At 51.0% G+C, this 16,140-nt stretch overlaps 1 protein-coding gene across 2 annotated transcripts in view; it reads left to right on the plus strand.

Moving 5' to 3' along the window:
• Window positions 1–16,140, plus strand: part of ACOT7 (acyl-CoA thioesterase 7) — a 107,785-nt gene that overhangs the window by 27,304 nt on the left and 64,341 nt on the right. The window contains exon 1 of one of the 2 annotated variants that reach the window (XM_027565059.1): window positions 13,430–13,464. The exons of the other annotated variant lie outside the window; for it this stretch is intronic. Within the exon in view, the coding sequence (XP_027420860.1) occupies window positions 13,445–13,464 (20 nt within the window). The 5' untranslated portion in view covers window positions 13,430–13,444. Of the gene's footprint in view, window positions 1–13,429; window positions 13,465–16,140 lie in introns of those variants that run through there. 2 annotated transcript variants of the gene reach the window in all.

The following is a 16,140-nucleotide window of genomic DNA, read 5'->3' on the forward strand; positions in this document are numbered from 1 at the left end:
ACCATCTGTAGTGATTTTGGAGCCCAGAAAAATAAAGTCTGACACTGTTTCCACTGTTTCCCCATCTATTTCCCATGAAGTGGTGGGACCGGATGCCATGATCTTCGTTTTCTGAATGTTGAGCTTTAAGCCAACTTTTTCACTCTCCACTTTGACTTTCATCAAGAGGCCTTTGAGTTCCTCTTCACTTTGTGCCATAAGGGTGGTGTCATCTGCATATCTGAGGTTATTGATATTTCTCCTGGCAATCTTGATTCCAGTTTGTGTTTCTTCCAGTCCAGCATTTCTCGTGATGTACTCTGCATACAAGTTAAATAAACAGGGTGACAATATACAGCCTTGACGAACTCCTTTTCCTATTTGGAACCAGTCTGTTGTTCAATGTCCAGTTCTAACTGTTGCTTCCTGACCTGCATACAAATTTCTCAAGAGGCAGATCAGGTGGTCTGGTATTCCCATCTCTTTCAGAATTTTCCACAGTTTATTGTGATCCACACAGTCAAAGGCTTTGACATAGTCAGTAAAGCAGAAATAGATGTTTTTCTGGAACTCTCTTGCTTTTTCCATGATCCAGCGGATGTTGGCAATTTGATCTCTGCTTCCTCTGCCTTTTCTAAAACAGCTTGAACATCAGGAAGTTCACGGTTTTGTCTACATCCCTGTTTCTGGCAGAGTCTAAAACCCTTGGCATTTCCTAAATGATGGGAGTGATAAAGGTGTCTTAATATTGGTAACAAACCCCTTTCAACCACACCGGAGCTTATGTTAATAAGGTGACTTTCAGAAAGTACCTAAGGGTGGAAGCCAGCCCTGTGATCGTAGGCTTGGAACTTCAATCCCAGCCCCCTGACCTCCAGGGAGGGGAGAGGGGCTGCTGGGTGAATTGGTGATTGAATCAGTGACCAATGATGGGATCAATCAGGCTTTTGTTGTGAAGTCCCCATAAAAGCCCAAAAGGATGGGGTTCAGAGAGCTGGGCTGGAGGACCTGTAGAGATTCAGGTTTGTCCTGAATTTCATCACACCTGGAGAGCAGGTGGATGGTCTGCCTCCCACATGCTTCTGTCCTACCTGTCTCTTCATCTGGCTGATGACTCATATATCCTTTAATGTCCTTTGTAGTAAGATGGTGAGCTCATGAGTGAATGGGTCTCCTGAGTTCTGTGAGCCTCTGCAGCAAATTAATCAAACCCAAGGAGGAGTTTGGTGTAAACTCTGTCTGTAACTGGTCGGTCAGTAACACACATGACAGCCTGGACTTGGGATTGGTGTGGGAAGGTTGGGGGTGGGGTCTGATGCTGTCTCCAGGTTGTTGTTTTTCAGTCGCTCAGTTGTGTCCGACTGTTTGCAACCCCATGGACTACAGCACTCCAGGCTTCCCCATGCTTCACTGTCTCCTGGGGTTTGCTCAAACTCATGTCCATTGAGTCAGTGATGCCATCCAACCATCTTATCCTCTGTTGCTCCCTTTTCCTCCTACCCTCAATCTTTCCCAGCATCAGGGTCTTTTCAAATGAGTCAGTTCTTAACTGGTGGCCAGAATTTTGGAGCTTCAGCTTCAGCATCAGTCCTTCCAATGACTATCCAGGATTGATTTACTTTAGGATTGACTGATTTGATCTCCTTTCAGTCCAGGGAACTCTCAAGAGTCTTCTCTAACACCACAGTTCAAAAGCATCAATTCTTTGGTGGTCAGCTTTCTTTATTGTTCAACTTTCACATCCATACATGACTACTGGAAAAGCCACAACTTTGACTAGATGGACTTCTGTCAGCAAAGTGTTATCTCTGCTTTTTAATATGCTGGGTAGGTTTGTCATAGCTTTTCTTCCAATGACCAAGCATCTTTGAATTTCATGGCTGCAGTCCCTGTCCACAGTGATTTTGGAGCCCAGGAAAAGAAAATCTGCCACTGTTTCCATTGTTTCCCTGTCTATTTGCAATGAAGTGATGGGATTGGATGCCATGATCTTCATTTTTTGAATGTTGAGTTTTATCAGCGTTTTCACTCTCCTCTTTCATCCTCATCAAGAGGCTTCTTAGTTCCTCTTCGTTTTCTGCCACTAGAGTGGTGTCGTCTGCATATCTGAGGTTGTTATTTCTTCCTTCAATCTTTATTCCAGCTTGTGATTCATCTAGCCTGGCATTTCACATGTTGTACTCTGCATAGAAGTTAAATAAGCAAGTGACAATATACAGCCTTGATGTACTCCTTTCTCAGTTTCGAACCACTCCATTGTTCTATGTCCCATTCCAACTGTTGCTTCTTGACCTGCGTACTGGTTTCTGACCTGTGTCCAGGCAGAGAGTCAGAATCAAGTTGACTTGTAAGACACCCAGCTGGGGTCAGAGAACTGCTTGGTGGTGGGCATAACACCCCCACCCCAACCCTATCCCCATGTCATAATTGGTGACCAGAACTTCAGGCTTGTGTTTGGCACTCAGACTTTTTTTTGCCTTTTTTTGTTTGTTTGTTTGGCTGGGAAAATAATTTTGTTTGGAGGAGGGTGGCAGGGGTCCAGCTTCAGAACTCCTGCACTTGCTTCTTGGTGCCTCTGGCCCTGGTGACCTTGAGCATGTGGGTGTTCATGGTCCAGCTCAGTAGCCATACTTACCACCATGACAGTGTTGCTGCTTGGGCATCACTCTGTGGACACTGACCCCTGAAGCAGGGGTACAGGAACTCTTAACAACTAAATGGCTTTTGGTGCCCTGTGGTGTCTAAGGAGACCAGATCCTATTTGATTGTCATTCTGTGCTTCCTATAATGACAGGCTGGTCGCATCTTGTCATAACAGCGGGGCTCTTAGCCAGCGAGGAGCTGTTCTAAGTGGCCTATGTCATCTGAGAAGTAGTAGGAACAGTCTTCCCTCTCGATTTGTGGGATCCTAGTTCCCTGACCAGGGATTGAACCTTTGCCCTTGGCAGTGAGAGTGAAAAAGTGAGTGTGTTAATCAGTCAGTTGTGTCCAACTCTTTGTGTTTAGCCCGCCATGGACTGTAGCCCGCCAGGCTCCTCTGTCCATGGAATTCTCCAGGCAAGAATACTGGAGTGGGTTGCCATTCCCTTCTCCAGGGGATCTTCCTGACCCAGGAGACCCTGGGTCTCTTGCACTGCAGGCAGAATTTTTACAATCTGAGCCACCAGAGTCCTAATTGCTGGACTGCCAAGGAATTCCTAGTGGGAATAGTCTTATCTCAGCCATAGCAGTGATAATTTTGTGGACTTGATTTTGCTTGTAATTGTTCCCATGTACTTACTAAGTTTTTTGTTGTTATTCAGTTGCTGAGTCATAATCGACTTTTTGCAACCTCATGGACTGCAGCACACTAGGCTTCCTTGTCCTTCACCATCTCCTGAAGTTTGCTCATATTCATGTTCATTGAGTCGATAATGCCATCCAACCATTTCATTCTCTGTCACTCCCTTTTCCTCCTACCTTCAATCTTTCAAAGGGTCAGGGTCTTGTCTAATAAGTCAGCTCTTTGCATCAGGTGGCCAAAATATTGGAGCTTCAGCTTCAGCATCAGTTCTTCCAATGAATATTTAGGGTTGATTTCCTTTAGGATTGACTGGTTTGATCTTGCTGTGCAAGGGACTCTCAAGAGTGTTCTCCAGCACCACAGTTTGAAAGTATCAGTTCTTTGGTGCTCAGCCTTCTTTTTACTTTTGTTTTTAGATAGTTAATGTGGAAGAGAGTGAATTTAATTGCTAATTTTATAGGAGGTCTCTGCATTCTTCTGCCGTTCCCACACCACGTTGTGTCCCCTCGGTTTAGTGGGAGTTCCTGCCACTCTGCATCCTCGCCAGTGTCTGGCGTTGTCACATCGGGGTCTTGGCTGGTAGTGTGAGTGGTAGCTTGTCATTTGAGTTTGCGATTCCCTGGTGACCTGTGACACCGGCATCTTTCTCATGTGCTTATTTGCTATCTGTGTGTCTTCATTTATGAGGCGTCCCTTCAGATCTTCTGCTCATTTTCATGCTGGGTTGTTGGTTATTGGATACAAGTCCTTTATCAGACATGTGATTTATAAATATTTTCTGCCAGTTGGTGGATCGTCACTGTTCTGCTATCAGTGCCTCTGTTGGTTGTGTTCTCTGGCCAGCCCAGGAGCCAGAAGCCAGTGTACCTGGCTTCTCCTAGGTCTTGGAAGTCCTTGTAGGGTGTCACAGCTTCAGGGAACTCTCAGCTCTCCCTGGACCCTCCAGGTTACAGGTGAGGAATCAGAGCCCAGAGGGGCAGTGGCTGACTTAGGGGCACGTGGCTGGTGTGGCAGAGCCATGGCTTGAACCCTGACTGCGTCTCCTGGGCCAGCTTGCCCTTGGAATTTCCACACTGGCTTTCTGGGGGGGGGGGGGGGGGGCATCTGTTGACATGGTCTCCAGGTGATGTCCGGCAGGATGGGCTGTTCGATGCTCAGGATATTGGGCAGGGCTGGGGTTCTAGAGGCTAAGAGGGTTGCCCTTGTTTTGTCCTCAGCCCCTGCACGGTCTACTCCAGCTTCCGCACCCCCCAGACCTCCAGGACAGTGTGTTTGGAGGGCATCCTCCTCTATTCTCAAGGATGTCTGGGAGCCCCTTCCACAGTGAGACTGGGTGTCACCGTATAGACCACTGGCTGTATTCTGCCTGACTCTGGGGAAGCCCTCAGAGCCTGCTGAGCTGCTCTTGAAGGCTTCACTGTGGATCCCATGGGCTGAGAGGGCTGTGATTGCTGCCTGGTGGTGCGTAGCATGCTGGCCTGGTAGGACTCTTAGTGAGGCTGTACCTGGAGCTCCAGGGCAGCCTGGCTGCCTCCTTCCTGCTTGTGGTACTGAAGCTGGTGGCTGAGACACTCTTGGAAATGAACTGAGTGTCAGTAAACTCTCGTAGATTCAGTGACTGAGAAGAACCCCCAGGTGTTTGCCACCACCACGTGATTCTTCACACAGCAGCTGTCGGGGTGGATGGGTGGGGTATTTATTTATTTCATTATTGACATATAATTTATGTAACTGTACACATTTAAAGTGAGTGGCTTGATCCATTTGGGCATATGTAAACACTTGAAAAATCATCACCATAATCAAGGTCATGAGCACAGCCATCATTTTAAGAGTTTCTTCTCATCTCCTGATAATCCCGCCCTCCTTCCTAGGCAGCCACTGACTCACTGTCCCTGTAGATTAGTTTGCATCTTCTAGAATGTTAAAGAGGAAAGTGAAAGAGGAGAGTGAAAAAGCTGGCTTAAAACTCAACATTCGAAAATGAAGATCATGGCTTCCAGTCCCATTACTTCATGGAAAATAGATGGGGAAACAATGGAAACAGTGACAGACTTTGTTTTTTGGGGCTCCAAAATCACTGCAGATGGTGACTGCAGCCATGAAATTAAGAGACACTTGCTCCTTGGAAGAAAAAGTATGACAAGCCTACACAGCATATTAAAAAGCAGAGATATTACTTTGCCAACAAAGGTCTGTCTAGTCAAAGCTGTGGTTTTTCCAGTTGTCATGTATGGATGTGAGAGTTGGACCATAAAGAAAGCTGAGTGCTGAAGAATTGATGCTTTTGAACTGTGGTGTTGGAGAAGACTTTTGAGAGTCCCTTGGACTGCAAGGAGATCAAACCAGTCTATCCTAAAGGAAATCAGTCCTGAATAGTCATTGGAAGACTGATGCTGAAGCTGAAGTTCCACCTGATAGGAAGAACTGACTCATTTGAAAAGATGCTGATGCTGGGAAAGATTGAAGTTGGGAGGAGAAGGGGACGACAGAGGATGTGATGGTGCGATGGCATCACTGACTTGATGGGCATGAGGTTGAGCAAGCTCTGGAAGTTGGTGATGGACAGGGAAGCCTGGCGTGCTGCAGTCCATGCGGTCGCAAGAAGTTGGACATGACTGAGCAACTGAACTGAATCGAGAGTGTTGTAGAAGTGGGGCCATGCAGTCAGAGCTCTTTTCTGTCTGCCCTGTCCTCTTTCAGTTGGTGTGATCATTTTGAGATTCCCCCACGTTGCTGTAAGGACCAGCATTCATTCCTTTTATTGCCAAGTAGCATTCTCTTGCACGGGTGGATGGACCTTGGTCTGTCCGTTGGTTCATCTGTGGATGGACATTTGAGTTGTGTCCAGCTGTGGGCTGTTATAGGAAACGCTGCCACGAGCAGTGGTGTGCAGGCCTCTGAGGGGACATACTCAGGGGACAACATTGGATGGGATGGTATGTGTAGGTTTAACTGTTTAAGAAACTGCCAGACTGTCTCCCCAGGTGGTTGTGCATTTCGTGTTTGTTTGCTGTTCGTTTCCAGCAGCGCCTGGGAGTCCCGGTTTCTCCACAGCCTTACCAGCACTTGGTACAGTCGGGCTTTTCAGTTTTAGCCATGCTGAGGTGTGAGAGGATCCCACGGCGGTGTTGGTCTGCAGTTTCCTAACGTCTAACACTGTCAAGAGTCATTTCACGTTTGTGTTTGTCACCTACGTATCTTGTTTAGCCAAGTGTCTGCTCAGGTCTTTTGCCCATTTAAAAATATTGCAGCTTTGGTTTTCTCACCGTTAGGAGTTCTTTATGTCCCCAGAGTATATCTCTGCCCCTCCCAGCTTTCTCTGCCCTTGGAGGTGGGCTTCCGTGGGAGGAAAGTGAGCGTTAGTCGCTCCGTCGTTTCTGACTCTGTGAGACCTCGTGGACTGTAGCCCTCCAGGTTCCTCTGTTCACGGGGTTTTCCAGGTAAGAATACTGGAGTGGGTTGCCACTCCCTTCTCCAGGGGATCTTCCCCACTGAGGGATCGAACCTGGGTCTCTCACATCGTGGGCAGATTCTACTATCTGAGCCTCCAGGGAAGCCATGGGAGGAAACTGGCCTCCAGTTCTAGGAAAAGCCATTCAGCCCTCTGCTCACCTTCTCTCCTGGGTGCCTACCATCAGTTGGGCCAGTTGATTCTCTGAGCTCCAGGACCTTGTCTGTCACTTCCTGCCTTTCTCCTTGGTGACTCGGGTGTAGCCCCTACTCCCTGGGCAGGTGTGGGGCAGATGGAAGGAAGCATGCTGCCTTCTCCACCTTCTTCAGTTTCCAGATGGCCTTGAGAGCTGAAGGACATAGTGGTTATTTCCCCACAAACTGCACCCCAGACACAACCTCGTGGGTGTTTTCACTCCCTACCTCCCTTCCCCAGCCCCTGGCAACTAACTGCCAGTCTACCGTCTGTGTGTCTCTAGGATTTGCCTGTTCTGGGTGTTCTATATCAGTGGACTCATATACTAAATGGTCTTTTGCATGACTGGCTTCTTTCACTCAGCATAATGTTTTCAGAGTTCATCCACGTTTTAGTGTTGTTGAGGCAAATAACTAATAAACAGTGTATAACAGGAATAGGAAAGAGTTTGATGTGAGCCAAACTCAGGACTGTAGCCCAGAGGATTTGCTCTGACGATCTGCTCTGGAGAAACAGGATTTTCAGCACAGTTTTCTGTCTTGTCAGTACAGAGAACATCAGTTGACTTGATGTTCCCTCCGGTTTCAGAAAACCAGATCCCCACGTACCCAGGACATCAGTGTGGCCTTGGCATCTGGGAAGGGAATCTGACTGTTGAAGGAGTAATGAGCATTGGCGTCCCAGGGAGGAGGTGTTTAGTCCTTATTCTTTCTTTATTTCTCTGGCTTCTCCAGGTCTCAGCTGCAGCCAGCGGGATCTCCATCTTCAGCTGCAGCATTGGAGCTATTTGTTGGCGCGTGTGCCATCTAGTTCCCCGACCAGGGATCAAACCCAGACCCCTGGAATTGAGAGCTCAGAGTCTTAGCCACTGGACCACCAGGAAAGTCCCCAGGCTTTATTTTGAACATGAACACTCTTCTGGTTAGTGCACCCTTTCCTTTAGTAATTAAAGCAGACGCACAGTGTTTGTCTGCTAGACCACAAGCAGGCTATTTTAGTTAGCACCGAATCAAGGTAACTCATTTATAGCCAGAATGACTTCCCCAGACCTCAACACGTGAACATTCCTTTTATCAGCGTGTATCAGTACTGCATTCCTTTTTATGGTCAAATAATGGTCCATGTATGGATCTGAGAGTTGGACTGTGAAGAAGGCTGAGCGCTGAAGAATTGATGCTTTTGAACTGTGGTGTTGGAGAAGACTCTTGAGAGTCCCTTGGACTGCAAGGAGATCCAACCAGTCCATTCTGAAGGAGATCAGCCCTGGGATTTCTTTGGAAGGAATGATGCTAAAGCTGAAACTCCAGTACTTTGGCCACCTCATGCAAAGAGTTGACTCATTGGAAAAGACTCTGATGCTGGGAGGGATTGGGGGCAGGAGGAGAAGGGGACAATAGAGGATGAGATGGCTGGATGGCATCACCAACTCGATGGACATGAATTTGGGTGAACTCCGGGAGTTGGTGATGGACAGGGAGGCCTGGCGTGCTGCGATTCATGGGGTCGCTCAGTCGGACACGACTGAGTGACTGAACTGAACTGAATGGTCCATTGGGTTGACGGACCATATGTTATTTATCTGATGATGGATACCTGGGTTTCCACCTTTCAGTTATTATGAATAATGTTGCTATGAACCTTTCCAGACATCTAGTTTTGTCATTTTAAATGGTTCTTGGTTAGTTTAATAGAAAGGAAATAGCAACTTATGGTTGTTCAGCTTCAAAATTGTTTACTCATATAGCTAAAGTGGCATCAGATGGTTCTGTTTGTGGAAAGGTCTGCTCATGGCTGGAGTCCACTGGCGGTGGAGGCCTAGTTCAGCCTCCCTGACAGGACTGAGCTGTGGGAGGGGTCTTAGACAGTTAATTTTGCATCATTTCTTACAGGTTTTCTCCCCTCCATGAATTCTGTTTTTCTCTAATTAAAAATAAAAAAAATCTAAGTTCCACTGGGTTTAGCTTGTATCTCTCTCCAGGTTTTAAGCAGTTGATGCTGCATATCATTTAGTGGCTCATTCTCCAAACGTGAAACATGTCTTCCCTCCAACGATGCTTCATTTCAGTCTTAACTTCTGTGGTTTGTCTAAAAGCACTTCTCTAGATAGCCTTGTCCCAGTTGTGGATTTCAGTCCATTTTCCCATGTCTTATGGTCCTGTGCTTGGCATCGCATGCCATGTGAATCCTCACCATGCCGTTGGTAGATGTATCATTCAGAAAGTTCTTCAGGTACAGGTTGATATCAGGATTCTCCATTTGCTCCATTGAGGACTGTTGCATCTTTAAGCCAGTCTTGTAATGAACTTAGAACCTGGTGGGGCAAATGGTGCCGCTTCTCTTGTTGGTGTGGGGTCATTATCATCACCTGGTTGGTGTATAGGGGAGGTGGGGAGGGCAGTTGTTGACCTTCACAGAGCCCTGCAGGCTGCCTCCCCACACCCGGCCTTCCTTCCCAGATCGGTACCCCTGGTGTTTTCTGGTTCTGACTATTGGTGGCCTGCCGCCCTTCCTCCCTTCCTCCCGAGTAGAAGCTGGGGCTTGAACCAGCTAACTTCCAACATCTCTTTCTACTCCAATTTCTTACGATTTTACAGGAGTTTCAAAAGTCAAGTTCAGTTCAATTCAGTCACTCAGTCGTGTCCGACTGAGCGACCCCATGAATCGCAGCACGCCAGGCCTCCCTGTCCATCACCAACTCCCGGAGTTCACCCAGACTCACGTCCATCGAGTCAGTGATGCCATCCTGCCATCTCATCCTCTGTCATCCCCTTCTCCTCCTGCCCCCAATCCCTCCCAGCATCAGAGTCTTTTCCAATGAGTCAACTCTTCGCATGAAGTGCCCAAAGTATTGGAGTTTCAGCTTTAGCATCATTCCTTCCAAAGAACACCCAGGGCTGATCTCCTTCAGAATGGACTGGTTGGATCTCCTTGCAGTCCAAGGGACTCTTCAAGAGTCTTCTCCAACACCACTGTTCAAAAGCATCAATTCTTCAGTGCTCAGCCTTCTTCACAGTCCAACTCTCACATCCATACATGACCACTGGAAAAACCATAGCCTTGACTAGATGGACCTTTGTTGGCAAAGTAATGTCTCTGCTTTTCAATATGCCATCTACGTTGGTCATAACTTTCCTTCCAAGGAGTAAGTGTCTTTTAATTTCATGATTGCAGTCACCATCTGCAGTGATTTTGGAGCCCCTAAAAATAAAGTCAGCCACTGTAGCCCATTCTTGTTTTAAAGATACGCAATCCTTTAGAATCTTTGACATGATTAAACATCCTGTATTGGATGTTATCTGCTATTTCCGTTATTGCTTTAGTTTTTCCTGGGACTATATGTATTCAGTCTGTTGTTTCTCTTTTTTACCTATGTTTCCTCTCAGCTTTTTGAGATTTTAGTATGTTCCCAATTATAACTAACAGCCCAGACGTAGCAACATGTTACATTCAGGTGTTTTTAAATCACAGGTTAATATGTTTTTTAATCCCACAGTGAATTCTGAGCCTTATTGTGAAGGTAAGAGAAAAGGTAGAAGGGTATACCCACATCCACACCTGGGTGTTCTTTTTGCTTTGGCTCCATCCCTTCATTCTTTCTAGAGTTATTTCTCCACTGATCTCCAGTAGCATATTGGGTACCTACTGACCTGGGGAGTTCCTCTTTCAGTATCCTATCATTTTGCCTTTTCATACTGTTCATGGGGTTCTCAAGGCAAGAATACTGAAGTGGTTTGCCATTTCCTTCTCCAGTGGACCGCATTTTGTTAGATCTCTCCCCATGACCCGCCCATCTTGGGTTGCCCCACAAGCATGGCTTAGTTTCATTGAGTTAGACAAGGCTGTGGTCCTAGTGTGATTAGATTTAGTTTTCTATGAGTATGGTTTCAGTGTGTCTGCCCTCTGATGCCCTCTTGCAACACCTACTGTCTTACTTGGGTTTCTCTTACCTTGGGCGTGGGGTATCTCTTGACGGCTGCTCCAGCAAAGCGCAGCCTCTGCTCCTTACCTTGGACGAGGGGTATCTCCTCACCTCCGCCCTTCCTGACCTTCAACGTGGGATAGCTCCTCTAGGCCCTCCTGTGCCTGCGCAGCCACGGCTCCTTGGGCGTGGGGTTGGTCCTCCTGGCCACCGCCCCTGGCCTTGGGCATGGGCGCGTGGGGTAGCTCCTCCTGGAGCCGCCCCTGACCTCGGACGTGGGGTAGCTCCTCTCTGCCACGCTTAGTGCGCCGGTCGCAGCCGCCTGCGCTTAGTCAAGGAGGAAAAAAAAAAAGTCAAGGAGGGAGTTCCTTGGCCACCCAGTGGTTAGGACACAGCACTTTCACTACCGAGGGTCTAGGTTCAACCCCTAGTTGGGGAACTAAGATTCTTCAAACCTGATGACACAACCAAAAAACTTAAAACACAAAAATTTGAACAAAAGAAGCTCAGGGAACCTGCAGTATTTGGAGTGTTGGGATGGGCTTCTGGGCACCGCCCCTTATCTGGGATGCCACTGTTGCTTAGGGAGGCAGCGATGCTCCTACGCAGGACTGGCTGAGTCCAAAGGGCACCGCTGCAGGCCAGGGAGCCCTCTCTAAGCCCCATCTGGTTGTGGCTTCAGGAGGGACCGTGGGGCTGCGGACGCCATGCTCTTGCTCCGGCGAGCTGTACCCCTCTCAGCCTTCCGGAGGCGCACTGACCAGGCCCGACTCAGGGAGAAGGCCAGGCTGTGAGTTGGGAGCCATGGGGAAACTGTGGGGCAGCTGGTGTGGGGGTGTCTGGGGGACCCTGGCCCGAGCACCAGGGCAGGTGGGACTGGCAGGTCTCGGCATGTGGCTCCAGAGGCCAGGGCTGGAGTGGGCATCTGGGGCCTTGGGGCCTTCTTTCCAACCTGAGGTTGAGAGAGGGACTAGAACAGACCGAGCGTGTGGGGCTCCCAGAACCTCTGAGGTGGTTCGTGTCCTGAGCGGCCTGTGGCCCAGGGGAGGGAAAGTGGGGAGGGCCAGAGGAGGGGGTCCCAGCTGACCCGAGGGGACCAGGGCCCTGGGTAGGTGGAGTTGGGATGACATCTGTCCACTCTGCATCCCCCAGGTCAGCTCAGCGTCTGCCACACATGCCCAGTGTGGGACCTGGCGGTGAGCAGGTTGGCCCGGCCTTGCCAGACAGGACCTGTTTCAGGGGTTGCGGGCAGATCTTGATGTGCCGTTGTAGCAGCCACAGGGCTAGGGGAGGTCTGCGGTCCTGGCCGGGACCTGTCAGGCTGTATGGGTGGGGAGGCTCATGGGAGAAGTTTTGTCCCAGACTCAGCCCTGACTCCGCTCCAGGCAGATGCTGTGGGTGTGGTGGGCAGGCCCCTCACCTGCCTGCCAGGTCCAGGCTCCGGGCATCCTGATGGCCCAGCTGAGGGTAGCCTTGCCACTTCCTCCCGGGCTGGGTGCCTGCCTCCCTGTGGAACCGGGGGCTGTGGTGCTGGTCAGGCTGGGATGTTCTTAATCAGTTTGGAATGTTCTTTCTCTTTTTTGCATAAAGATGGGGCCACTAGTGCCTTTAGTGAGAATCCATCCATATATTAGGAAGGCCCCCGGGAAGGAGCCTGGGGCACTTGGCCTCTGACAGGGGGTCTCTGTGGGCCCAAGTGGCAGGCTGCCTTTACCAAGCCCCATCAGGGCCATGTCCTGACTTGACCTCTAAACAACAAAGTCTGTGCAAGTTAGCTGGACAGGTGCCTGGGAGCCCAGCCAGGATGACAGTTTTTAGGAAGGATGCCCTTGAGTGGGTGGGTTCATTCATTCATGCCGCCCATCATGGTGCCTGGGTGACTGTGGCTCTGCAGGGATGGCTTTGGGTCTGGGTGACACTCAGGACATGTCCAGCCTCCTCTCCCCTGGCTGCTGCTTCGCCTCAGCACCAGGACCTCTCTGCCAGCTGGTCCTTTTCCCCCAGACCTAGTTGGGGGAGACAGTAGAAGCCAGTGCACCTGAGCCGGGGGAGGAAGGTCTGTGTGGTGGGGGCAGCAGGTCGGCCAGGAGAGGGCTGAACAGCCATCTGCCTCCCTGCCAGGGTTCAACAGCCCCTACCACTCAGGGTGGGCTTGAGGGACAGGTTTCAGATGCCGTCTCCTCTGCATCTGATGGGACCTCTCCCTCTGTCTCACTTACTCTGGCTCTTGACACCTCCCCCCACCCCACCACCACTTCTGTCTGAGTGTCAGGAAGCTTTGGGTCCAGGCCTGGGGCTTGGCCTTTGTCCCCAGCGCTGACTCAGGAGGGCACCTGTGCCTTCTAGATCTCAGGGCAACAGCAGCAGGAGGGCTAGAAGGTTTCCTTCTCCACTGTTGTTATATACAAGATGAGGTTTCTATGACAACTGGGTTTTGGTAGGGTTCTCAGACTGATGAAATGGCCCCTTCCTGGTTAGATTGGGCAGCCCAGGAAGCCAGGGTGCTTCCTGCCAGGCCAAGGGGTTGGGACTGTCCTTGCAGTGGGAGAGGGCGGGTGAGTCGGCTGCAGCTGCCCTCCTCTCCTCTCTCTGGACCTGGGATGTCCCAGCCCACATGGCTTCCCAGCTGAGCAGGTACTAACCACCGGTTGTGGGACCCCTGCCCCATGTGGGGACCCCTGTGGCAGATGGGGGCAGGTGGTAGGGGGACTTGGCCTCTGTGTGCGACAGACTGGCTGGCTTCAGGCAGCCCGGGGCACCCAGGCCTGGCCCAGGTCTTGCTGACCTTGGAGGTTAAGTGGTTAACTGAAGCCGGGATGGGGACTCTGGCCTCTGAGTATCCACATGCGCTCCTGGTGGGGTCATATCATGGGTGCCTGGGGGAGTTGGCAGTGAGGCTTGGCACTCACCCACCCGGTGCTCACCCACCTGGCTCCAGGGCCCAAGTTGGGACGCTTGCTCCTCTTTGCCTTCTTGCCCAGCTTCTTCTCTTTCTCCTGCCAGCAGATTTCTGCGGTTGGGCCAGGCGCTGCTTACCTTCCTGTCTGCTCAGCTCAGGGTGCTCTGGGTTTTTGGGATCAGTGGGGCTGGGTGGGCCACCTGCCCTGGTTCATTCTCGTGTCCTGCTTTGGGGCCTGGCAGGGTCCCAGGGCCTCTTTGGCGGCCCAGCTGTTTCTCCCCCCTTGCCTCCTCTGGGGTCTTTGGGGGTTGAAGGAGCTTTGCTGGAACCTTTTTAGGCAGCAAATTGGATAGGACAAGCAGTGCCAAACAGCCTTCCGTTGAGCAGAGTCCCTCCCACATAGGAAGATGGGGTGTTCATATGTGCCTGACTCTGGCCTTCAGGGCCCCATGGTAGAGGCTGCCAGGTGTGAACCAGCCCACGTGCCCTCAACCCATGTGGTTCTCCTGGCAGGTGCATGCCCTCAGATGAGCCTGGAGCTCCTTTCTTACCAGCAGTGGCAGTCCCCGCCCCGCCAGCCTCCTCCCTGGCCCGCCTTCGGACTCTCGTTCAGATCCTGCTTTATGGGTTCCCCCGCCGCTGGCACCTTCTCAACTGCCACCTGCAGCTCCAAGGCGGGGGTGGCACTCTGTCCAAAAGTCACTGTCCTGACCCGCCTCTGCTTCTCTGGGTTGAGCCTCATTCAGAAGGGACGGGTCTGGGGAGCTTCTGGCACAATCCGTGAGGTGTGCTTAGAGCTGGCTGCCCTGTGGGAACCCACCTGGACCCTGGCAGCAAGCCCAGTGGTTCTGCCCATGTTTGAGTGCTGGTGGAAACCCCACAGAGGAGTTCACGTGTCCTTAGCTGGACTTGGCACTGCCACCTTCTCCTTCAGACAGTTCTGCTTTCACCGTTGGGTAAAGGAAACAGCCCCCTTGCCTCGCCTCCCCCAGTTCCTGTGGAACTCACGTGGAAGTGTTCCATTTTAGCACTGACATTTTCCTGTCAGAGTTGGAGATGTTGGCCTCATGCTAGGGGGCTGTGGGTAGGGTGAGCAGGGAGCAGTCATCAGTGGAGCTGCCACCAAGGCTGCTGGGGGGCCTGGCCTGGGCTGGCTGGACTGGGGAGCAGGACCTGAGCTTGGCTGCAGGCCATGGGGTCTCAGCCCAGCCGCTCCCTGCTGCCTTCTGGGAGTGGTGCTCAGGCCACTCAGGCAGGGGCATCAGGCCACATGCTGTCTGGGTTTTTTGGCGTCACTGTAACACATGACCACACCTGGGTGGCTTAAAACCCAGAAATGCATATGTTTTCACATCTGGAGGCTGCAAGCCCCATACCGGGGTCGGCAGGGCCACGCTCCCTCTGAAGGCTCTAGGGGGAAGGGCCTTTCTTTGCTTGTCCAGCATCCCGGCTGCAGGCAGTGCCTGTGTGTCTTGTCAAAGCGTCACCTCAGTCTCTACCTCCGTGTCGTGTGGCCTTTTCCCCTGGTGTGTCCAGATTTCCATCTTCTAAGGATACCAGTCATGGGAACATGGCCCTGGTAATAACCTCATCTTAACTTGACCATATTTGCAAACACCTTGCTTCCAAATCAGATCACGGTCACAGGTTCCAGGGTCAGAGCTTCAGCTGATCTGAATTGTGTCAGGGGACACAGTTCAACCCCGTCCAGAGGCTCCAGGTTGGGTGGGGCCTGGCCCAGCCTCCGGGGACCCGGAGGAGCAGAGGGACAGGCCTGCCCTCAGAACATGCAGACGTGTGGGGAGCAGGGTGGCTCCTCCAGCCTCCCCATTGTCCCTTGCCTGCTGTCTGTTCCTGGAATGGCCTCTCCTACTCTGTTCCCCTGCCTTTCTCCCGCCCACAGGAACCAGCAGAGATGGTAGCCTTGCTGTGGTGAGTTCAGAGAAGGCTTTGCTGAGCACCTTTGTTTCAGCTGTGTTTTGAATAAATTTTAAAGACTGTGGATTTATTAATATTTGACATGGTTGACATGGTTTTGTGGGGCTTGCGGGATCTTTGTTCCCCGACCTAGGATCGAACCCACGCTCCCTGCATTGGGAGCAGAGTTTTAACAGCTGGACCACCAGGGAAGTCCTTTGACATGGTTTTAAATTCAGAAAGCACAGAGGCGTCACTGTGACCTTCCTCCAATCGCTGGTTCCCCTCTCAGGGGCAGTGGAAGCTTCTGGTTTCCCGGGCCTCCCACCAAGGGTGGTCTCCACTGGCCTGCAGATATGGTCACCCGTCTCCCATCATTCTGAGCCTTTTCTCATCTAACAGGGCTTCTCCGAGACCCTTCCTCCCTCTTGCTCGAGGCTGTGCACTCTGTGTTGTGTGGGTGTAACTTAATCTAACGAGCCCCTTATTGGCGG

This window comes from Bos indicus x Bos taurus, chromosome 16 (assembly GCF_003369695.1).
Source record: "Bos indicus x Bos taurus breed Angus x Brahman F1 hybrid chromosome 16, Bos_hybrid_MaternalHap_v2.0, whole genome shotgun sequence".
Classification (NCBI taxonomy): Eukaryota; Metazoa; Chordata; class Mammalia; order Artiodactyla; family Bovidae; genus Bos; species Bos indicus x Bos taurus.